The 25,258-nt window shown below is 44.7% G+C and overlaps 1 protein-coding gene across 1 annotated transcript in view; it reads left to right on the forward strand.

The window, feature by feature from the left end:
- The window catches only part of RAB11FIP4 (RAB11 family interacting protein 4), a 124,407-nt gene that overhangs the window by 43,277 nt on the left and 55,872 nt on the right, over positions 1–25,258 (forward strand). The window contains exons 2-3 of the mRNA XM_067308478.1: positions 743–830; positions 10,761–10,849. Coding sequence (XP_067164579.1) covers positions 743–830; positions 10,761–10,849 — 177 coding nt within the window. The remainder of the gene's footprint in view (positions 1–742; positions 831–10,760; positions 10,850–25,258) is intronic.

The following is a 25,258-nucleotide window of genomic DNA, read 5'->3' on the forward strand; positions in this document are numbered from 1 at the left end:
TTCTTCAAGGCAAACGCCAATTTGGTGACTGTGTTTGAATTCAGTGTAATCTCATTTTACTGTAGATAGAGTTCAGAAATGCTGAACCGTGAAGCTGCGATTGTAAGCAATGAGAATGTTGCTTGTTTGCATACCGTACTGAACGGAACCAGTCTCTCATCACATGAATCTTTTCATGTTGTTAATATTCTTGCATTTTCCTATACAAACTTGTATTCTCTATTGTGGCAAAGGAGTTTTTGTTTGATCCCAAGTGCCTAATGAATTTTCACTCCTTTAGTCTATTTTTTTCAAGGAATGCGACTACTATGTGTTGTGCAACACCTTTGTCTGTCCCTTCTTCCCCAATAACTTCTGTTAAGAGGGGTGGAGACCACAAAGGTTTAAAGTTCCTGCAGGCTGCATGTGCAACAGGTGCCCCTAGGGAAGGAGATGCTGTTAGCACCTTCTCTAAGATGAAAGGCTGTGCCACAGAGTCACCCCTTATTAAACTCCTGAGATCCACACTGGCGAATGGTATTGTGTCCCAGCTGCAGAAGTTTTGGTCAGAGCATGCGCTTTACTGAACACCGGAGAATCCAACTGTGGGACATGATTTCTCCTCGCAGAACTGTTTGTTAGCTGATTCAAATGAACATTGCAGATACTCTTTCGCCTGGGGTCTTTTGTGGAAGCTATTGAGCAGTGGAGAGTGAGCTGACCCACCAAGTTCAACAAATATTTTATGATCTTTGTTTTTTAGGTGGAAAAATTGGCAAAATACTTGGACCCAAATGATTTGGGAAGAATCAATTTTAAGGACTTCTGTCATGGAGTTTTTGCTATCAAAGGTACGTGCATATTTCTTAAAAATACCCACTGTAATTCCAGTAATGTTTCTCTGGTTGCAGGAAATGTAATGATCAAAAATAATATATTTGCGAGTAAGCAGCAATATGCTTTTCTGGTTATTTCAGTCATAAACCATTATGACCCCCACCAATCCTTCCTTGGCTCTCCTTTTTCTGTCTCTTAGGCACTAAGCAATAAAAAATCAGGAGATGGGTTTGGGTTTCTGAGTAGGGTTGCTGAGTAAGCCCTTCAGCAAGGGTTGAATGTTCCTGGCCATGTGTTGCTCTTGATTTAGCTCGTTTGTTCTTGCTTGGTGTAGCAACCTAATTATACCTGATCTGGGACAGAAAGTAACATGGCTGGACTGTCTGCTGCCTTTCTTTTGACTGTGATTATTTGCAGTGAGAGTAGGGCAACTCTGACAAGTACATTTTTGTTTCTCATGCATCTCATGTATTGATGATAAGTGATGCTAGAGTTCTTGCATCCTGGTTCTGCAGCTGTTAGAGATTCCCTGGGCTTTAGTTTCTTTACAAGAAAACTTAAGACCATTATACTCTTCTTGAGGTAGCTGCAAGGTATAGTTAATTCATGTTTTCAAAGTACTTGGGGCCTTGTATTGGACTGAAAAGGGTTAATTATAGGTTGAACATGTTAAGAAGCCTGGGAGCTAGAGTCCAACCAGATCAAACCATCTTCTTTGCAAGGAAACAAAAAGTCCCTGGCAGAAGACGGAGGTGCTGTTATGCTATTGGGCTCAGCCAACAGGTAGAGAAGCAAACAGTGAAGAGCACTTTAGCAGTTTTGCTGCTGATAAATTTTCTAGCTTCCCATAGCAAAATATTCCAGCCTGCAATTTTCCACACACCTGTGTCCTTAGCAAAGTGCCAGAGTGCCGTCACAGCCTAGAGGCTCCACTTGAGGGACAGGGTGAATGTCACCGCAGTCGTAGTGTGATTCCAGGAGTCGTCTCTGGAGAGCCTGCTACAATGAGACTATTATGAAGCCATTATGAGGCAAGAGCACGACACCACAGCAATTTTAATTAATGTTTATGGCAGCTGAGGACAGCGTATAATGACATGAAATTACAGTGAGAAGCTGCTCTCAGTCCATGTTCATGGAGACACCTTCCAAGGTGACACTGATGTATTTGAAGAGAAGGCAATGGAAAGCCCTGAAGGAAAGTTAATACACCAGTGTATAGACACTAGAGTTTATATCAGAGGCTTTCCTTGCCTGGGAAATGCTGCAGCAAACTGGATCCTGGGTTGAATAAGACACAAGCTTTGTAAATTTTCCAGTAATTCTCTGAAATTCACAGTCTAAAGATGTGCATGAATGGACAAACTAGAATCAGGAAGGGACAGGTGTCATCTAGGAGAATGTCACTTATTCTGTAAATGACTGTGTGCCCTTGTCCACGGTAAAGAGGAGGCAGTGGGCAGTCCCCTCGGTGAAGGAGGGGGCAGCTACCTTTCCTCTCCTGCGAGGGAGAGCGTGTGCGTGTCGACAGTTAGCAGAGAGCGTTGATGCCTTGGGAGTGCTCATCCTTGCTCACCTTGTGGGAACTGCTCCATGTATTCCTATCTTAGAGGTAGGATTCAGCCTGCAAAGACATGGCTGAATCAAACTCTCTGGGATACCTTGTAGTCTGTGGATATCTTAAAGCCCTTATACAGAGCATCTTACAGATCAGGGTCCAAATCATATGCTTGATGGATATTAGTGTGTATTTGTGAACAGATACAGAGACATCTTCCAGTGCTGCTGAACTCTCTTAGCACATCATCAGCATTATCGACACTTACACAGCGTCAGTGTCAAGCGTGTATAATCACAGGAGCAGCTGTATCTGTTTCTGATAAGACATTCTGCTATGCATACTTTCGCAACATCTCTTAATAACAAACTGCTTCTATTGCTTGCCTCACATCATGAAAGTTTTATTGGTCTTCAGCTACCAGCCATACTTTTATTTAAAACAAATTGCTCTTATTAAAGTTGAGAAAATGTATGTCTGCCTTGCAGAATGGGAAGCCTCCACCATATTTTTACCTCTTATTTTTCAGTGCAGCTGCACATCCCAAGAGTAGTGGCAGACTTATCAAACAGAAGCAATCTCTCTTGGCAGCAGCAGATTACAAATCTGATTCTTTGACATCTCAGCGTATTGCAATTGCTTGGGGTAATCAGATTAATAGCGCAAAATGAGCTCCTACCATAAATCCAGTGGTCTTTCAGTAATGGAGTATGAAGCTGTGTTATTCTTAGCACTTGAAGCCAAATGTTTAAATTCAAACTTTACTATCCTAATGTCTTGCCATATTTCTTATTTATGTGACTTCAAATTAAGTCGTTTCATGACAGAGCTGAGTTCTTATAGATTGTTCCCTTTATGGTATGGGCTGAAGAACGACTTTTTTTTGCTGCATGGATGTGAAATGATGTCAAGGTTTTGTTTGGAAGCTGTGTGTCTTGAGTCTGTGTTTAAAACATCTGACTTGAAGCATGTAGAACCAGAGATTCAAATCTCAGTGGCAGAGGAGTCACCTCTTATGTTGTTGATTTGACCCTTTCAGAAACAGGTGTGGATCTTAACCAAAAACTGTATGTTGGAACCTGAAAAGAATCCCAAATGGTGGAGTGCTTGATGCCTCTACTATAACTGGTTGGTAGCAGCTCTCACTGCAAGGAGAAACCACAAATCCTGGATCTAAAATCTGCAGCTTGGCCTCTCTCTTCCCTACACCAGGGCATTGTCCGCTCTGTGTGATGACAGGAAAAGTACTGTGGCCCTTTACAAGTGGACACCAAGCCTTGCCTCCTCCTCCGTACTCCTGAGCTGGGCAAACCCCATGACCTGTGAGTCACGTCCCTCTGCAGAGGCAGCAGGCACTGCCGGGCAGGAGACGAATCATCTTCTCCAGCTGCTGGTGGCTGGGTAGCAGGAGCCGTGGGGACAGATGTGCTGAGGAGTCTCACCGACTGCAGGGGCCTTCAGAGGGGATGGAGAGGACTTTGACAAGCTGAGGTATCAATGCTAGGGGGAGAAGTGTGTGTTGGAGGAACTCATTCCCACCCTATGTCTCTGAGGCGAAATTCTGGACAGGCAGGGGTGCTTTCTATATAAGGGAAGCTTTGCTTTTTGTGCTTGTCCTTTGTGGGTTAAAGCACTTCGCCTCAGCATCTGAGCTGAGTCCCTGCTGTCCAGGCTGTTTTCCCCATGCCATTAGGCTCTGCCAGAGCCAGGGACAGGCTTGCCATCAAGTTTAAAGCTTTGCAGCAGTTTCATTAGAATATCAGAATATGAAGGTTTTGCTCCCACTCTGGCTGCCTTCTCTATCTGCCCACTGCCTACCTTTATTTCTAATAACTGCATCAGTCTGAAGAGCAATTGCTGTGAAATAACACCTGTGTGCTCTTACCTAGTGGTTGTGTCAAAGCCAGAATAGTCTAAAGAAGTGACACTGCTTAGAGACTTTGAGAGCAGCCAGAACATCACCCAAAAGCCACATTCCCATTGATTTCAGCAGGGTCAGTGTGGGATCCATTACTGTTTGCTCAGTGAAGTCAATGACAGTTTTTGCTTTACTAAATTTATTCTACTGATCCAATAAATATTTGCTGCCACCTGTAATACTTAAAGGCTTGAGCGGAACTATTATTTTTAATATGTTCTGCAGGCTGGTAAGTCCTGCAGTCAGATGTGTTTGCAGGACCAGGCTCTCGGTCTATTTAGCAGGCTTCTAATTAAGTCTGACCTGTTCCTTCTATTTTAGGATTTCTGTTGTCTTTCCAATAGTCTGTCCGCTTTGATACTCCCCTTAGAAAACCCAAACCCTGACAGATGAAGGCTGAGCTCCCCCTACTGTCCTTGGTGCTGCAGCTCACAGAGATGAGAGGCTACAGCATGAATACAAATTCATGATGGATTAAAAGATAAGGGCAAATGTATTCCAACTTCCTAGCTTATTTTAACCATGAAAACAACACTGGCCACTGTATAGTAGTTGGTGAGTAATGGCTTTCGTAATGGGAGAGGCTGAGCCACGTTAGCACAGAGCATTTCTGCAGTACTGAATCTTCATGCTTTAGCAGAATCACTGTTTCTTTCAGACCAAATCCTGCAGCCTCTTTTTCTCCTGGAGAAAAAGAGTCTTTTCCCTGTCTTCTAGAAGTAATAAGGATGTTTAAGTTATGCTCTGTTATGATACTTGAAAATGCAGAGATGTGGCAGCTCCTTCGTATTTATTAACTGTGTGGAAGAAGCACAGTTGTGAATTCATACGCTTCCCCACCTGCAGCAATAGCAACCTTTGAATCTTCAAAACAGTGAGACAGATCATTATGTGCCTTCAAAAATCCATGTCTGTGCTTCCCTGGATCTTTAGGCATCTAATTACTGGAGGTGGCTGGAAAACTACTAGAAGTACTCTTTATGTGAGCAGATAAAAGTTAAAAAAAAAGTAGATACTTTTCTCCCTGAGGTCCTAGCAATTTTGATGAAAATTCCAAGAATGCAGATTTACCCAAAGCTTTAAAGAAGTGCTCAAAAAAGAATGTTGGCTGTTCTGTTAGCTCATACTGTGACAGTGTATCTGTACTATGAAACAATGTAAAATAATATAGTATGAAATTTGACAGTTTTTTGAAACAAAGTATTCCAAAGCAAAGTATTTCTGGCTTTCTGTTTCACAGTAGATTTTTTTTATTTGCTATTTTTCCTTACATTAAGATGCTTTAAACAAACAGATTTCCAAGTGCCAGTTTCCCACAGAACCAGTACTGAGCTTTGACCATCTCTGCTAGCTGTTTTCAAAATCTAGTTTGCAGTTTCTCAGCTGAGAAGAGTATTGTACCAGCCTTGCCCTGCAGATCCAGTACAGAATGAGAGAGGGACATGTTGCAGTCATGGAAGAGGAGTTTATCTTTATTTGCTGGACACCAATATTTGTAATATATGCCAATATCTAAGACCAGGACAGCTGTGCTAGCGCAAGACCTTCAGTAAAGCACAACAGAAAACCTCAAAATCTTTAAGAACCTTTTAGGCTCATAGCTATAGATCTCAAACTTCACAGTATATCACAATTAGAGATGATGTGATGAATCTGTGTGTTCCTGTAAAAATATCTTATTGACAGGAGTGGTACTTGGGATATCTGTAGGGAGAAGGACCTGTGAAGAGCTGAGCTCGCATGTTATAAGTAATACTACAGCTTTTTAATGAACTTAAGCTGGTTACTCTTAAAAGCACTTCAGAGTTTTTTAAGGCTCAACTAAATTTTACTAAATATAGCCTGAAGCCATAAATAAGTCTAATACACCATTAAAGATCCAAGGGTTGATAAAGTAAAAAGCTATTGCTCTTAGGAAAAATGCCAAGAACCAGCTCCATTCAATTAGGTAACCAGATTTGATTTCGTATAGTATTAAAATTGCTTAATTGCCCATGAAAATTGCCTGATGCAATATGAGTTAAATCTCCTTCTTGGAGCATTTGCAGGAAATCACTTTGCTGTGATTTGCAAATTGACCATTTGTTAGCATGTGAAAACTATTTATTTTTATGAAACAGAAGGTAAATTTGTAAAATTGTCTGGTAAGGAGCATCATCTTTGGCATCCAAATCAAAGGAAAAAGTTAAAGGGTCGTGTCTTCCCCTTCAATGACTTGGAATCACCTTTGTCATTCTTGCTTAGGGCTGAAGATGGTCCTGTCCTGCCTTTGGGACAGCCAGCACTGTGTATTGAGAGTTGACTATTCGTAGCAAGATATTTTCAAGAAAGGAAAAGTTTCAGCTGGGTGTTTTCACAAAAAGAAAGAAAAAAATGATCTAGTGATTATGGCACTACTTAGAATTTTTGTTCTGCAGCAGAATTCCTCTTCCCATGGACAAGTCACTTGCCATTTTACTTCATTTTGTCCCTACAAAGTGCAAATAATCCCTAGCTCATATGATTACTGCCTGACCCACTTCTGACCAAATGAGCATGTTTGCTTGTACATTTTTTATATTAGGATAAATAGTTTTTTACTCAGTTTTAACAGAACCAGATTGGAGAGTGTCTCAGTGCTTTGTCGAATGAGGAATGACATGTGTCTAGCTGTAAAGCTGTCTTCTGAGGGGCACAGAGAAGAGAGCTCTGTACTCACTCATCAGGTGTCTTTAGCCAGAGAAGAAAACTCAGCCGCTTCTGACCACTCTCCTGTTGTGATGTGGTAGTCGAGTTCTTCCTCCAGGCACGAGGTGGTTCCCAGTCTCTCTCCCAGTTTATATAATCCACAGCCCTTTAGCAGAGTGTTCCTCTGCAGAGGATACCATTTTGCAGAGCTACAACAGCAGACACCAAGGACTTGAGACAATTCTTGGGTTAGATCTTTGCCTCCCTCCCATGTCTCTCTACGATTGCAGTGCAGTAAGTCTCCTTGCCCAGTGCTGACCAAAAATGTACATTAGGAAAGATTCCCAGCCATAGCAAAGGGGAGGGAGAACAGAATTGCTGGCAGTTAGTAGGAACCATTTATATTCTTTTACTTGGAAAAACAAATGATAGTCTAAGTTAACCTCAGTTTGCCTTTCCATAGATCAAGCACAGTAAGATCTTATGATACAAGTAGGTATCCAAATGAAATAGCTCTAATCAGCCATATAAGTGGCTTTCAGTTTTACTGTTTCCTGGAAAATGAAATTATAGCAATAATGGGACATCTTAGTGCAGGAGGTCCTTAAAGTAGCCAGGAAGTTTTTCTTAGCTTATTTCCAATGTTTTTTTTTATGGACAGATTCTAGCCTTGGGTGCATATTGCTGCAGAGCTTGAAATATCCATCATGACAGTTCTGCAAGCCCAGACAAGAGTGTTTCTCCTCAAGAGAGATACTAGTAGCAGAGAGCACCATGTGTGCTAGACTAGACTACTCTCCTGTACAAATTGCTGTCCAGTGCCTTAATGTTTCCATACCAAGATTTGCCAGAGTAAACCTTGATTTTTTGTTGTTTCCTGTCTGGACTGTGACACTTTAATTTAGCTCACTGGCACTTCCCAGGCTGCAAGCCAAAGTATATTCTGGTAATAAGAAAACATATGCACAGTATTTGAGGCACTCCAGGTTAATACAGTCCTCCGTTTTTATTGTGCCCCTTGTGTAAACCTCTCAGAACTCTTGGAAAATTCAAATTATCATTCAGATAAAGGAAGTGAAAGGTGAGATGCATGAACACCATTGGAGAACGACACTGTGTAAGAAAGCTGATGAATTTCCCAACAGTGTGCCCAAACCCACCTTCCTGGTGATAAGGGGAGGGCCCAAAGAAAAGACCTGCTCCACAATCCTGTGGAGTTAAGAGATACTGGTCCTTAAGTGAGCATGGATCTGCCACAGAAAAAGGTGATGCAATTACTGTCTTTCAAGCAGTATTTTGGCAAACAGGTATGGTAAAGACTCCCACAGTAGCTCAACAGCCCAATAACTAACCTTCCAAAGTGACCCGGACGTTGCTGGGAGATCTGGTTTGTACCCTGAGAGGGGAAAACAGGATCAGAGATTTCATTCTTTAAACACATCTAACAGGAATCAAAACAGTGGCACAGTCCTAAGCTCCTTGAAGCCAGTGGGCATCTTTCCATTGATTTGATGGATGTTGGATCAAGTCCAGGTGACTGCAAAGTAGCAGTGATGTGTTTAAGTAACCCCCAAAGGAAAATGGCCTCTCAGCATTTCCTTCTCCTCTTCTCTTTTTACGGGGCATAATGACATGGAAATCTTCCCAGCAGGATGAAGAGATCAAAGCTGCCCTGGCAGCCTGTGTGCTGGGCAGATCTCTCGCACAGCGCCCTGCTGGTTGCTGCATGCACACACATGTCTTCCCACTGACAAGTCACCTTTGCAGAAGGAGACAGTCCCAGATGAGCCTACATCCTACACTGACAGACTGAGTCTGTCAGTGCCAATGGCAATTTGGCATTTGACTTCAATAAAAGCAAGATTTGGCTCTGTTTGCTGTTTTAAGCTATGTAGCTAGGTAAACAAATTGGATTAATTGCCCAGTGATGTTCTAGAGATGGATCAAATGCTCGATCAGCTTCTGTGGTTGTGGACTGAGCTACTGCTGGGACACAAAAGCCCCTGTCAAGCAGCTCTCTCGCACAGAAGTGGTCAGTGCTGCCCCCGAGTAGGGGGGAGTAGTAGTACAGAGTGGACAACACCTTTCTCCCCAGTGTTTTTACTGAACAAATCATAGGCCTGAATTTGAACGGCTGTGGGCTATCATGAAGGGGCCAGCCTTGATGGACGAGGAAAGTGAAAGAATGTGATCAGGAAGAGTCTTAGATGAGAACTGAGGAGCAAAGAGGGGACACAAGACATTGCAGCTAAAGTCTAGATTTGAGACGCTGGAGATCCAGGACTTCAGTCCTGCCCAGGAGGCAAGGCTCGCTAGCTGTAACCTCCTAAAGTCTTTGGATGCAACCAAGACCCCCCATTCCTGCATGCCTGGGCTGTGCTTCCTGCTTCAGCTTAATTAATTCTTCCCTTCTGTGGCAGTTGAGAGATTCATTTTGCTGCAAAAAGTGAGAAAGGGAAATAAGTCCTGCTGCCTGTTGTCCATGTGACACTCCTGAGATCTTAACAGTTGCTTCATCCACCATGTGATGCCTCTGTCATATGCCTGTGTGTGGGAGACAGGGACAGCATGCCATCCCCCATAGTAGGCTTTCTCCATCTGGTCGCCTTTTCTGTTCTTGGTGTACTCGTTTCCTTTGTAAGGGACTTCCCCCCATGAGCGCAGGGTATCTTCACCCCGAGAAATGTTACTCCTTTATTTTGAAAACAAGAGAGAAGATGAGCTAACAGTATAAATCTGTGCGGTTCACGCTTCCCCACATTATTCTGCTTGCCCTGGCTCACCTGCCTTGTGGCTGAGTAGCAGCCTGTTGTGTCACAGCCAAACATATTGCGTTACTTCATTAGTGATGGGGCTGAAGAGAGCAACACCACTAGGTAATTGCAGCTTCCAAGTGGAATAGTGTACAGCATGTGCTGAGAAGGTTTCATGTGGTTTAGGCCCAAGGCTGTAAGCTGGTTATTATGAGATAACCTGGCCTGATATTGCTTCCTTCTGCAGCCCAGCATGCCAAGTGCAATCACTGGTAGTTAATGGGGAATGAGGCATTTGGCAATTTCAGTTTTTCTATATTTATCTCAGGTTTTCAGATGAGGGAAGCATTGAGGCAAACACAGACGCTGAGTTTTCCAGCTGTGCTTGTTAACAAATAAGCAAATGCAGAAGCTGAAAACCTCCAAGTGCAATGCACCAACATTTGCTTGCCAAACACCATGTGCTCTGTGGCAGAGCTCTTTCTGAAGGGGAATTTGTCCTGAAGATTTTGCGAAACATTGAGCACCCAAGAAGCAGCAAGGAACCATTTCTCAATGACGTTGAGCTAGGAAAACCTTCCATCATATTTGCTTGGGAGCTGGGTGAATTAGGACATTTAGGTATTGCCCCTTCTGCTGCTTATACCAGAGAGAATCAGCAACAACTCCACTGACTTTAGTGCTTGCGCTAATGTAAAACAGAAATAGGCTCAGACAAGGCCTGCAAATCCTGTGTTTGTCTTCAAAGTTTTGGGTTGGTTAGGGGTGGGTTTCTGTCCTGCAGGACAGTTGGCCAAGCCAAGCAATATTTTGCTTTCGGTTTCATAGCAGCTCAGTGTACCTGTGCTGAGGGTCAGCATTAGTGTAAAGGCACCTACTTAAGTGCCAAAAGCAGAGCTTTGTTATGGCTATTTAAACTTATTCCAGAGTTACCTTTCAAAGCTGCGTGCGCACAGATTAACTACAAACCTGTGCTTCTCCTGCCGTTGTCCATGTAATCTCTGGGAAGGCAAACTCTCAGCCTGACCATTTTGTTTCTGCTTGCCAGGCTGTGAAGAGTTACTAAAGGATGTCCTATCTGCTGAAAACTCCGGGCCTCAACACTATGAGCCACAGTATGTGGATTACTATTACCAGGTAAGAGATGCACTGATTCTGTCTCATGTTAGTGGGCTGAGAACGCCTTGGGAATGGTGTATAGATGGTTCGGGTTGTTGTAAATGCTCTGTTGTTTTACTTAGCTTGTTGACTCTTCATTCCTAGATTCATGACTGTTGGCAAGCCTTTTATTCTGGTTTAAGTTGCGTTTAACATAGGAGTAATTTGGAGTGAGAGAATTTAGGGTTTGGTTAGCATTGTTCCTGCAAGCCTCAGTATCTGCTTGGCTGTGAAGGGAGCCGTCACGTACAAGCTCACTGGCACTGATTTGGACCTAATTACGTCAGTAAAACTTTGTAGGTGAACAAGCTGTCAGAGATCTTCTGCAGATGGTAAACAGGGACTCAACAGCTTTTGGGAAGTGGAAACAATACTCCTTTGGTAACCTTGATAGTAATTTGGCTGGTGGTTATGGCATATCCCTATGCAATTTTTCAAGCTGTTAGAGGCCTGAGTCCTTATCCCTATTTTGGCAGTTACTGTGTAGTCTGAACAATAAGGGGGACAACGTTAAGTTTTGTTTAAGCATATATTTATTCTTCCTTCATTTTGCTTTTTAATCACCTTCATCCATGTAAATTCTTAAAATTAAGGCTACAGTTAGTATTGCACATTTAGGTAAGGATTGCATAGAGATCGAATGCACTAACTCACCTGCTGAGTTGTTACATATTCTACCAAAAAAAAAAAAAATCCCCTGTCATTAATATTAGTTACAGTCTTGTAGCTTCCTCTGTCAAAAACTGTCCTGCAGTGAGGCTAGTGCAGAAGGCGCAAACAGGATGCCTGCACCTCTGCAGCAAGGCAGTGTCTCCCAAAGCAGCTCCCACGCGGTTCTTGTTCTGATGTTGGTAAGCAATATTTGTACAGGTGTCATGGTGTTTGGGGACTGAGAGTGATACTGAAATCAATATGTAAAGCATTTTACCTTCCTAGGTGACGAAGTGTGAGAACAATTCTCGTGTATTGGGGAAAGACATTTGAGAGCCTGCTGGGAGTTAATGCCATCTGTGTTCATTTAAAGGCACTTCTAGGGGAAGAATACGGGGGCATGAATGAAAGAGGTGATTAGCCAGGAAAAAGCCTAGGCTGAGACAGTGCAAAGGAAAGGGAACCTGCAGGGAACCTGCTTGCAGTAATTAAGGCCTCAGCACTGGAGATTTATAGCAGAAAGTGGCTTTAGATGTTATGAGCTGGTACAAACAACAGGGCAGTGAGAGTAAGTGCAGCTCTGCAAGGCTAGGAGCTGAGCCTGGGAGAAGGGCTGTTAAAGAACTGATAATCTGTATTCGTGTGACAGGGCTGTTATTTATTATGCTGCAGCAAATTTAGAGACCTGCAGTTCACCATCATGGCAGATCTGTTTTCAGGAACAGCTAGGTGCTGAAGGTATATTTAGTGCTCAGATGTTTCTAATTTGTTATCTGTGTGCTGTCTTACCAGGCTGGTCTTATGTTCATCTATGTTTTGGAGAAAAGTTTTCCACCCAGCTTGTTGCAAGTGGAGCTATGACAGTGTTGTGAGACAAGAGAAAACTATGTTTACCATCATCTGTGCTAGACTTACTATGACCATGGTTAGAGAACGTAGAGGGGAAAATGACAGAGGCCTGTCCAAATCATGGTTTCTGTTCCGATGTTGGTACCTTCAGGAACATTGAATTAGAAAGGTCATTTACCAGGATAAATTCAGCATAGGTGAAAGAGTGTAAAGACTTGTTGCAAGAGAAGGGTTCCTGCAAAATGGAAATCCTTACAGCAGACCTCACTGACTGCTAAACAGGAGAGAGCAAGGGCTTTGCAGTGAGTGTAGGATGCTCTGGTAGTCCCTCTCCCAGCAGAAAAGAGTAGGTTCAGCACAGCCCGGTCACTGAGCTGCTCCAAGCCTCTCAGCAGGGAAAGCACAATTGATCATTGCTGCTCCAACAACTTTAGCTGCATCCTTGGATGACAGAAATGACTTTCAAAGTAGCCAGAGAGTGGATTTCTGTGGAAACAGGATGACTGGGAAGGATAAAGTCCTGGTATGATGAGGATTTTGGTGGGGAAGAGGTTTGGGATTGAGGTCAGGTGATGAGCCTAAGCTCAATATGTACCTTGCTGGCATCATGGTTGTTGGACTATGTCCACTATGTTGGACAGTGCTATAACTGTATGTGTTTGTGTTTGTGGCCTGAGGGTGGCTTTGGCCGCAGTTCCCACAAGAAGGCTTGGCCTGCATGAGAGCTGAAGCTTGCAGTTAGCTGAAGAGTAGAGCTATGGCTTCTTGGTAATGATGCGCCCCATTTGGGGTTGAAGGTGGCCTCGAGCTGAGGCTAGGACTGGTAAGGAGTTTTATCTGGAGATGAGGTTGGAGCTGGTGGGAGGCTTTTGCAGGTGCATTCGAGGAGCCTTTCCCCAGTATGTGTAGGGAAAGCAGCAATCACTCATCTCCACCAAGATCCTGGTTTCACATTTTCCTTGCGTTTGTCCTTGAATAGCTGTGTCCAGTGCTTCGGCTTGGCTGCCAAAGCGTGTAGTGAGAGGTGAATGCCAGAGAGCCCATCCCTGGTCCACCCCGTCCCCACTGTTTCATGGTGCTCCGCAAAATGGTTTCCACTGTTCAGGCAGGCAGGAAGGATAGAGACCCTTCCTTCGCCTCGGTGTGGAGGATGTCTGCAATGGGATGGAAGGAGCCCTCTGTGACTGCAAACAGGAGGGCAGAATTTGGTCATAAACTTTTTTAACAGGAAAGATTTGTTTGGTCTTATTGGTTCTGTATGCTTGATGAAAATGGCAGGCTGGTTTAGTACCTGGGCTGTGGTGGGCTGACACTGCTATCACTCTGATGGCTTCTAAAACCTGGTGCTTTTGTAACCGATGACATAGATATCTGCAATGCTGTTGCCTGGCAACCTTAATAGGTATCATAAACCAAACTCCCTGTTTTGCAACAGATGATAGAGGCTATAAAATGGAAAGCAGGTTCTCTGCAAATGCTACGTGCTTCCTCATTGCTATGTAGACATTGCAGGCTGGTCCAGACACTGTTGGAAGGCAGACAGCATGGTCGTTTGGGGATTTTATTCTTCACTCTGGGTTTTCAGACCTGCTGTGACCCAAAGACACGCTGCAAAGGGGTGCTCGAGGACTGAACCTGTGAGATGACTGCAAACTGTACCACTCCTGCCACCTAGTAGCCAGAAGAGGCCTCAGATGGGAGTTGCACTTGCTGCTAATCCTGATAGCCACCAGCAGGTTTTCTGTTTGCGCTCTGAATTTGTGCCTCTGGGAGAGGAAAGGGGCAGAGAGTGACCCTGTCCTGTTCAGAAAGGCTTGATCTGGCAGGGCTGTGGTGGAAGCCTTGCTGGTCTGTCCTGGGTGGGACTTCTGATCTCCCCCAGCCACCCTGTATGGTCCCCTGTTTGCCCACTTGAACTGGGCTGATATGAGTTTGTGCAACCTCTGAGCAGAAGCAGGTGCTTCCCCGCCTGCCCGCAGGGCAGAAGAACTGTCCTGACCGGGAGAGGACAGGAAACGGCGCACGGTGTTTTGTGCCCCGTGCTCGTCCTCTGCGCGGCTCTGCCTTCCCGACAGAGGGTCGTTTCATCTACAGTTTCCAGGTCTTTGAGGTGCAGTTTAGAGACTGTTCGCTAGATGTCAGTTAGAGACTGGGAAAAGGTTGTGAGCAGGCTCCACACTTGCTTTAGAGATCCTCTGCTGTGGGGAGAAAGTTGGAGTTTTCGGTTTGATGAAATAAAGGAGAATTTGGGGGGCCCTGGCGGATGTGAGGTTATCACCACTGACGAGTTGTGTGCCCTGTTCCCAAGGGAGCACGTGCTGAAAACGCGTGGGCTCGTGTCGCATCTCCCAGACTTCAGTGAGCGCAGATTCCCGGTGACGCAGCCAAGCTGATGGGCAGCTCCCAGGGGCACAATGGCAGTTTCCCGTGCATCCCAGTGGGCCCTTTGATTTGCATCCCAGTGGGCCCTTTGCATGTCTAATCCTCAGGCACAGTCAGGGGAAGGAGGCAGCAGAAGGATACATCAACTTTATGGCACAAGAGAGATTTTAAAAGGGAATGCATCTCTCTTATTCCGCCCACTCACACAAAGGCAAGTACTGAGCTGGTTCAGTGTTACGCTGTGTCTGTATTCACAAAGTGGTTTGAGGGAAAGGAAAGGAAAATGAGAATTATCCTTGTCACAAGTTATTTGCCCTTCCAGTGGGGGCTTTTGCTCCCCTCCCATGTGCCCCCTCCCTATAGTGCGGCTTTCCAAAGCCCAGGCAGGGACCTGAAGAGGTGAAGGCAATGCCAAGAAGTGGGATGAGGTAAAGGCGGGAGCCAAAATGAGGCACTGAACTGATCCAGCTGTTGGTGTATGTTGAGTCAGATGGGGGAAGAAGAAACTGCCAAGCCTTCAGCCTTTAATCGCAACCAACTGGATGCAATTAATTTAAATTGATATTTAAAATCCCCAGATACCAAGGGCTTGGGGCATTTCATTTGACATTTTCTAAATGGTCTGCTTTTACTTTTTTTTCCTTTCAGTGTAAATAAGAACAAAAACTGACAAGCTTTTAATGTCTAAAAAATGTGTCCGAAAAGAAGAAAAAAATCAGATCGCCTATGCGATTTCAATGTGCAAAGACCATTTCATAGGAGGTTTCTAATGGGCCGATAATGCGAGGTTGTGTCAGTGTGATATTTCAGGCAAAAGGGAAGCTCGTCCTTTGAGCTCAGACCGGTTAAGGCGTGATACGCAGTAGAGAGCAGCACTTGATTACTGCAGGACTCTCAGATCAGTGGGAAATCTCTCATTGACTTCCATCAGCATTGAATCAGGCTGCAAAGAGTATGTTAGCTTGCACAGAGAAAGTTGGTCCAAAGACTTAAATACTGTAGGGGAAGCAAGTCTCTTCTGGAGCAAGCTCCACAAGTCGGCAGTTGTAGAGCCTCTCGGCTTCAGGACATGCAAATAAATCTGCGCCCTCTGAGCGTGAAGCAGATCTGTTGATCTGGTTAAGGTCAGTATTGTGCTTTAACTATATGAGGCACTGCTTCAGTCAAGTGCTACTTCTTAGCATAATTTCTGTCTCTTAGGGCCTTTCAAAAGGTAATAGAAATGCTCTCAATGTGCCAGAAGCCAATTGATCGACCTTGGGTTCCTTTCCCAGTGTTTGCTGCTGCGGCTTCGACTCTTGCCGTTTTGACTCTAGTCTGAAGGGAGCCAAAAGTCTCCTCTAGTCCAGCGCACGGGGTCTGGTCTGTGGCAAGCATCTGGCAGCACTTCAGAGCCCCGGATACCCCTTTGGAGATGCTCTCCAACAGAGGAAAGTCTGCAGCTGAAGTATCTCCATGAAAACCCAGACTCAGATTCAGCCAGCTCAAACAAAGCAAAGTGCCTGTGTCTAGCATTTCCGAACGGCTGGCTCCGAGCCTTCCCGGGCACCTAGCCAGCTGGGAGCCCTAGCCACCGACTGAGAGGGAATTAGGCTGGCTGCATCTGCCCCTCCCTGGCCAAGATTTGCATTCAGGCCAGAGAAGCAGTGGCCTGGGTCCAGGTGCTCCCCCGTTCGAGCACCTAAGTTTGGGGAGAGGGGAATCAGCAACAGGAGCTGGGTTTTTCACCTGTTAACCTAGCAGATTTGGGTAGGTCAGCATTAAAGGGAGCCTGAGTCTAGATCACCTGGATAGGTGATAGAAGAAGAGGTTGGATGAAAGATCTTACAGCCACTCACCACTGACAGCGGGAAGCAGGGTATCCATCTGAGCAGCTGCTTCGGAGGAGACAGACGGTGTATTTTTATATATGAGTAATTGCCTTTTCGTTTGGAATCGGTGCCCAAACGCTGTACGTGCAAACCCTGTCTGTGGAGGAGCCTCTTGCAAGACACAGTAATAGCAGGGGCTGTGTTTTAACCAGGGCTGCTGTTTCCTGCTCCTTGGTGCTGTGCTGAGTTGCGGCTGTCCATTTCTTTGCTGCTGTCATCTGTAAATAAGACAGTGGATCTGCCCCGTAACAAGGTACGGGATGATTGTGGTATGCCAACAACCGAACCGCCTTTTCAGTCCTGTGTGTGCTCGCCTGCCTGCCAAGTGATTAATTACACCGTACGAGCAGTAGAAAAATTGTTGAAACATGACAAATGAATTTGTGTTTGCCTCTGGGATGGAGCTGCAACTACTAGCGGATTTGCTTCTTTGAAAATACTTTCAGTAGCAATTAGGAATCCCCCTACTAGCTCTTGAAAAACTTTTTCCCACTAGTTGCTTGGGGGTATCTGCTGACACCTGTGTCAGAAAAGACAGGGCCCTTCTGCATGGGAAAGAGACTGTGGTCCAGATGCTTTTCCATTAGGCTGTAGAAAAATATAGCAGTTTGAGACTCTGCTGGAATAAGGAAAGGTTGAAGGGCCATTTGCATAGGTCTCCCTGTAGCAGCATGGAATTGCAGTTATTATCTCTGATTGTGCTGTCTCTTCCTATTTATTGAAAAGCAAAGCCCAGGAAAGTGTTGAATATTTTATTGGACTCAGACTTGCAGTTCTTTTCTTCCTGCTATTCCCATCTTAAACACAGCTCTCCTTTTTCTTCATTGAGGGCATCTCTTTCACCAGGCACGTTGATGGTTGCAGCACTGCTAATTCTCTAGTGACCCCAGCAACCCCCTCTGGGCTGCATCAGTAGAGAGGAGCAAGCGAAAACACCAAATCTTACCTGAGCCCAGGAAAAAATTGCCCTACCACTTCCAGTTTGCCGTAAGTCTGTTCTGCCCAGTTTTGGGTGGTGCTTGTCCACCATGTAGACAGTGAGAGTCAAGGAATAGTACTAACCTGACACCATGAGTTATCGAGATCTTTAGTAAAGAAAGCACCATGCATCCTTCAGAGCTTGCTGCTGATACATTTCTGCCTTTGGCACAGACTGGAAAGGCCGTGCACCCTTGCCGTATCACCACTTTGCCCCCTGAAAGCTGAAGCAAAGGTTCAGTGAAGGATGTCAGATCTGAGGGGCGTCTCTGAAGGGTCTGTAATCTCTTTTGTATTTTCACCTCTTATTTGCTGTGTTTTGAAGCAGTGGCTCTGCCTTGACTGTTGAGCAGACAGTGTGGGCAGTGGGCAAAATGATTGATCTCATTTGTCAGGAGGATTTTCTTGATATTTTTTTCCCCTAACATTAAACCCAGCTGTTGCCTAACTGTTAATGTAAAATACATCTCTCCTTTTGCCTTTTGTGGCAGCATTGGCAAAGACACTCCCATCTTAGCAGAGGCAAAGCAGCTAAGATGTTATTAAGTGGAAATATCTTTCCAACCGATAGTGGAGAGAAAAACACAGCCTATGTGGCAGGGAGAAGCAACATTAAACACAGCAAGCTGAAGCTTTATTTTTGCTATTTCTTATCAGCCTCCAGTTTTCTCCACCACCCACACTCTCTCTGTCGTTCTTGGCTCCCGTTGTGTTTTTGGCCTTGCAGATGCTTGGTGTCTGACTCGCGTGTGAAGACTTCCCTCCCTTTGCCTGAGACTCTTGGGGTGTTTATGCTACGCAGCAATCAGCACAGTGCGTGTTTTCAAATTGCTTCTCCTACCAACCTGCTAGCAGGCTCCTCTCTGCTCTCTGGTCCTCTGCGGGACCTGGGCTACGATTAGGGGAAGCTCGCTCTGACTGCTCGCCTCCGAAGCTGGGGGAGGGACTGCATCTTCAACCTGGGACGTGAATGTCCCCAGGACCTCAGCCGGGGAATGATCTGGCTTGGGCCTCTCCCTCGGAAGCAGAAGGTTCCCTGGTTTCTAATCTGGAAGTCTGGTTTATGTTTGATGCTCCCAAATCTGCCAGATTCTCCTTCCTCCCAGCTTCTGCTGCCCTCCCTGTGAGAGGAGTTGCACTCAGCATCTCCGGGGACAGCGGGGACTGATCCAGCCCCTGCTCAAGGCAGTAGAAAGATTCCTCCGACCCCGAGAGGAATTAGGGCAGCACCTTGAGCTGGTTCCTCAGGTGGTCATTCCCTGAGCCCCCCGCCAGAGAGATTCATGCTCAGCTCTGCCCAGCAGCTTCGCAAAGCCCAGCCGTGCGCTTGCAGGGAGAAGAGAGCCCATGTTACTCGACAGGAATATGCACAGGCAATGCGCCGTCCTCGAGGACTAGAAGTTTATTGTAACCTCTAAGGGCAACATGCTTAGCATTTCATTTTTTCTGTTTCTTCCAAGCGTCAGAAAGCAACATTAACTACAACTGCCAAGAAACCCCCAGTGAACAATTACTGAGAGCAATGAAGAGCAAGTATGCCCCCATTTGGGAATAATTTACATGGAAATTGCCTGCTTTCACCTGGCAACATTCTGAATTATATTTTTAATGTTTGTGCATACATGCAAGAATAAGTGTCCTTGGTACAAAACACCTGCATAAAAATAATCCACCTCTCTGGCTGCTCAGGCTGATTGCGAAAGGCTTCCCTGAAGAACTGCTGCAAAGAGAATGAGCAGTTTTGCACCAGGGCAATTTTTCAACAAAATAAAAGCTGATTCCTCCAAAAGCAGCCATAGAATGGGTTGTTTGAGGAGGATTTTCTTTTTCAAAATGAGTTTGAATTTTGTAATTTGGCAGAAGATCACACACCAACATTTTTAAAGGAGAACTGACTTTTCTCCTGGCTTTTTTTTTTTTTGCTTGGTTGTTGTGTAAAATACACACAAAATAATACAAATGAAATGTAACACTGACCCAGTCCAAAAATATTTCTCTCCCAAAACGTGTTTTGAATTTTCTTTTGAAAAAAATCTGAGGTTTTGACCTTCTCATCCTGAGCTGGGACAAGAAAATATTTTGAAATCTAAGAGCTCCCAGGCTGGGAGAAGTGTTTTCCCACCCAGTTCTTGCCACAACACCCCAGCGCATTGGCTCTGCTCTCTCCAAATGCGATCCCACTGTCTTTGAGGCCAGCAGGAGTCTGCCCAGGGTTGGGAGGTGACCAGATACATACATTGCTTTAGTCTCCGTAGCCCTGCATAATGTGTAGTAGTGTTTATTCAGAGAGTCCTGTCTTTTGGGGGCTGGGAAGCTGGGCTGAGTCTGTTGTATGTCTGTATTTTGCATCAGTGAACCGAGCACCGATTCTGCCTGTTAGCTGTTTAAAGTGCAAGCACCTGCTATGGTAAATGGCCTCCCGTAATAGAAGCTTAAATCAACGGAGGGAGCAAAAATTATTCAATTCACCTATGAACTTGTCTGAGTCAAAATTTGCCATTGCTTAGGGCTGCGTTGGGTTGTGTGCTTTAAACAGGTGGAATCGTGACCGCTCGGTTCAGCCGTTCTTGCTGTGAATCGCTAACTGAGATGGAGGTACAACCCCAGCATCCTTCCAGGTGTCTATAAGAGACTCACCTCATACCTCTATTTGTTTTTATCTTTGACTCTTTTTTTGAGTATTTATTTCCATTCTGCAGCCCAGGCAGGGTTTTGTATGGCATCAAAATCTTCATCATTTGGAAGCCTGTCACCTTTCTTTTTGACAGAATCTTTGTTTAATAGACATTTTTTGTCTCATCCCTATTTTTCCTTTCTGAGGCATTAGCTTCAGGCTTTTAATCTGCTGGTTTTCTGATTGAGCACAGTTTTGGGGGTGGTTTTTCTGGAATTGTCAGTTGCCATGGCAAAATATTCCTCCCATCCTCATGTCCCCATGGATGAACCAAATTAGACTGTGGCTCAGTCTTTGGGAAGAGGCTGTGAAAGGACTGAAAGCTAAAAGTTGTCTCTCTCAATCGAGGAAGCCCCAGCAAGGAAGTGCCATTGATTTAGCCTTTCAGGTAAGCATGTTTTTGTTGCTTGGTCCTTTTTGCCTTTTGTTTGCTGTACTGCAGATCTGTTCACTTAAATATGTGGTGTGTCTTAAATGCAGCATTGTTAGCAATGTAAGCAAAAGAAATATTATGGCAGCACCTACTCTGTACTGTGTTCTTGTCAAAGAAGTACAGCTGCTCGGTCAGAGGGTGGTGAGAGAGTCCTGATGCTGGTCTCTGCCCTTTGGGCAGCACCACCATGTCTGTAGTACAAGTAGCCAAGCACGAGGCAATGCATATAGGGTTCTGTGGGTTTCCTGACATTTGTGTGACGAGATGAGGATATCTTTGCCCTCCAGCTCATAAATTTTAAACTGGCATTTTCCTTCTCGCTTCTCTTTATTTTCTGTTTTGTTTCGTATCTTTTCGCATTGCTGCTTAGGGAAATTTTGCTGCGTTTGTGAAAGATAACAGGACATAGAACGTTCTTCTTTGAAGATATTCAGTGGGAAGACTGTGAAACTGAAAGATAAGCTTTTCGTGGAGTAAAAAGCATTGCTTTAAGTAGGTTTGTCTTTTTTTCTTTTTTAATCGGGAGAAAGGTCTGTGTAGAACTGTAAAAGCTGATTGATAAAGGCAAGATTCCAGGTTATTATGAAACCATGGAGAGAGAGTCAACCACGAAGAGATGTTCTAGCTAAACAAAACCAGCAAAATCCCTCATTGCACAGCATAAAAAAAGGATTTGAGTGCTTCTCATCTGCTTTTTAGGCTCTCTGATCAAACTGCAAGCAGTGTATTTCATTGGAGGCTTCTCTCATCCTTCAGAAAAAAGGAGCTGCATATATGGCTAGGAATATCCCCACTTACCTAAGAAAATTCCTCCATCAGAGAAATCCAGCAGGAATCATTTCTGTCATACAGCTCCCGATACACTGGCAGTAGTATTGTAGGCTGTAGTATTTTAGGGTTCAAATACCTGGTTCAGGAGCCTAAAGGGTTGCCATCAAAATTACCCATGGAGTTAATCTAATTGCCCAGTGCATTTCCTAGTTATGAAAGCTTCAGGACACCTTTCCCTCTCCCTTCTTATCGCGTTTCACACCCAGCCCTTGAAATGTCCAAAATACCCCCCCCCCCAAACTCTGTGGACTTTGGGCTGCCCATTTCGGTGTCTCCCATCTCCAGGCTTTCCTGCTTCCCACAGTGAGAAACCACCAATGCAAAGTGCTGCCCCGGAGTTAAATCCGACAGGAGCTACCATGAGAGCAAACGGAGCTGTTTAAAATTAGACCATCGTACTCAGCTGGGCTCACAGAGCTAAAAATTAGATCTTGATTATCTTGTCTATTTTTAGAAGCTGGAGAAGGATCCAAATGCAATTTTTATATGCTACAGTGGAGCATTTATGTGGTGGGTAGAGGCAGACTCTTCCAGCACTGCCACACAACTAGGCTATGCCAAGCAATTTGTAAGCGGAAAGGAAGAAGAAATAGGCCAGCTTACAAGAGAGTATCGAGGAACCGCTCCTGAGGGATTTGTGCTACACCGCCTCCAGCAGCTGAAATAACCGCATGAAATTGCGATTAAAAATTAAAAAGAGATATGGGCTATTTGACCTTCTTTTAATCAGGGACACAGAGGCCCTGTCTCGAGTCAGACCACCGGAGAACAGAGCTTCCGTGAAGACGCGGCGTGCCAAGAAGGGGCTGCCAAAGTGCCCCGGACTCGCTGGAACAGGGAGAGCGTTTCCGTCTGCTCAGCGCAGCCCGGCAGAGCCTGGACTGATCTCCAAGCCGTGTGAGATGCTGCTGCGGCAGTGCCAGCGTCACACACCCCCGCGTCAGGCGTTATGCAGAAGTGAAGTGAATCAGTCCTTGCTCCAGGAGTTACAGTCTCAACAGATGACAAGAAGGAAAGAAACTCTCCACCGTTAAGTTTTCTGACTTCACAGAAATTCAGGCGGGATTAAGTAGGCCCCCGAGAGGCCTGGTTAATTAGGCGTTTTGCTGTTTGGCTCACCTTTTTACGCTGGCTGTTACTGTAATCGCCCAGTTGACTGCAGTGTCGTCTGGGGAATAGGCTGTAAGATAGAGCAGCTTGTTTGGGTGGATGTGTACACTGGCTTCCAGGCCTGTTTTGGTACCTGGCAGTATGATAAGCCACTAGCAAGAAGTTGTAATAATAATGTAGCTATGGCAATGGTGATATGGAGCTGATGCAAATGCTGGTGAGCATTTTGCACTGACAGTATGAAACTGGCACCTTAGTGCCAGACCAACACGACTAGGGAGGGTTGGGGAAGGGAATGCGTAAAGCAGATACAGTAAGGTGAAAAAGGCACATCTAAGCGATTCCCGGGAGCTTTTCCCAGGGCTGCGACAACAAACAATTTGGCTTTGCCGGAGTTTTATTTCTTCTTGGCCATTAGAGGATAGTTAACCCATGCCAGAGTGTCTGCAGAAGTAAATGTGGGATTTTTTTTACAATTTCCAAGTGATTGGTCTGACACAAAAAAAAGTAGTAAGTAAATATTTTAATCCCACCTCCTAAAGGCCCATCCTGTGTCTTTCAATGCATGTAGGCTCCCAAGACTAAACAAGATATCCAATGGAGCCACACAGCCTGCAAGAAGAAATCCCTATGGCAAATGCTTTTATTTTGTTGCCTTTCCACGTTAGTCTCCGGCCACCCTGCACATGGTCTGGGGCCAAGGCTTTCTCAGCGGTGTTTGTGCAGCACCAAGCACAGCCCAAGCTGGAGAGTGGCTGGAGGAGGGAAAGGAGAAAGCTCTGTGCCCTTTGGTAGATATAGTCCAAATAACGATACCATGTAGAGGTACTGTAGAGTCATTTCTACAGAATAGTGTAATACTTATCTAAACTTTCCTGCCCCAGCAAAAATTTATTCATAACACCATATATGAAATCTGACCTCATTTAAAATGGGAGGATTTTTTCCACTGATATATACTGAATATGCTACCACCTTCCCTCGTCGACAGAGAGGACGTGTTTGTCTTGTTTGGATCACAGGCAGAGGGATAGGCAGAACTTCAAGTATTTTTGTATATCCCCTCCCAGAAGCTTCCTGTATCAGTAACTGTTTTGTATTTGTTACTGGCATGTGCATGTTCAAAAAGTTATTTCTATTTGTTGCTCCAATGATTTTTTCCCTACTGTGTCCTTGAAGGCTAATGTCATTGAGGAGGATTTGTTGAGGTAACTGGGGCATATGTCTTTCATCAGGAGAGGGACCATATGCTTAAAATGCCCTAAGGCGTGCTAATGGAAAAGTCTAGTGCATGGGAGATGTGAAGGTGTCCAGGCAGGGGTTTTTAGGGGACCATTAAGAACTGTTGGTCAGATTCTTAGATGGTGAAAATCAACCCGAGAGCATGAAAGAAATGAGCTTCTGTTCCTGCTAACTTTTCTTTTCCCACCTGGTAAACTCTGAAAACTGTTACAGTAGGAACCTGTATAGTGCCTCCTTTCAACTCTTACAGCTTCACCTTCTCCAGGGTCATCTTTGGTTTTTTATAATTTCAGAACTTAAAATGGTCTATAATATTTAGATCTCTAAAAAGAGGTTTCTGCCATAATTGATTGCATTTTAGACTAGTTTGTTTCTTTGCTCCGCAGGCTTCATGCTGCAGTCCTCAGAATATCTCAGAGACCAGTTTCATCAGCTTTTTTCTGTAGACATTGCTGCTGCTGTTTGGCCTGCTGGCTCAGAATTGTTGCAGTGTGTTCAGCCGAATTTCCACTCAGTGCATTGTACAGGGGAGCTCGTGTCCTGTGTGATCTGAGACTGAACTGGGGACTCGTGTCCTACTTTTCCTTCACCATTCATAGTGCAGAATGGTGTCTGAGCAGGGTGCACGTGCAAAACTGAGCTCTGCACACGGAGGATGCTGGTGTGCAAAGACAGCTTATCTAAAACATACAGAGAATGAGTGCAGTGACGAATGCACTGGAAAGTGAGGGGAGGGGAGTTCTTATAAATCAGAGGAAAGTAAATTTAAGGCTCCCAAAAGTTACACGGAAGAGGATAGGAAAGGTCCCTGAAAAGAGAGAAATTAAAGGTGGGGAGATTAAAGGAAAACCCACTGGGAGAAGTCTGAACGTGAATTAGGATGGCTTCTCCTTGCTCACCTGCTATTTATGGAGAATGGGTATTCTGCAAATATTTGTCTAGTGCTAGTAATCCCAAAGGATCCCATGCACCACACAACCTCCAGGCCAAATCTGGAAATCATTACTGAATTCTAAGTCTCTCCTGTGCTGAAATTGCCATCAGTAACCATGGAAGAGGAATTTCAGAGTTTGGTCTGACATATTTAAAGCCAGTGGCTAAAGTGAAAAGTAAGTGTTCTTTTTCTTCTCTTTTCTTCTCTTTTCTTCTCTTTTCTTCTCTTTTCTTCTCTTTTCTTCTCTTTTCTTCTCTTTTCTTCTCTTTTCTTCTCTTTTCTTTTTTTTTTTTTTTGCCAGTACACAATAACAAAATTGAAACCAAAATGACGATGGATAATTTGCTTCCTTTTTATGATCAGTTTTATCAGCAGCAACCCAGAAACGTTAGCCCCTCTGAGGATGCTGACTGTGTTGTTTTGGAGTCTCCAA

Source organism: Apteryx mantelli, chromosome 19, assembly GCF_036417845.1.
Source record: "Apteryx mantelli isolate bAptMan1 chromosome 19, bAptMan1.hap1, whole genome shotgun sequence".
Taxonomy (NCBI): domain Eukaryota; kingdom Metazoa; phylum Chordata; class Aves; order Apterygiformes; family Apterygidae; genus Apteryx; species Apteryx mantelli.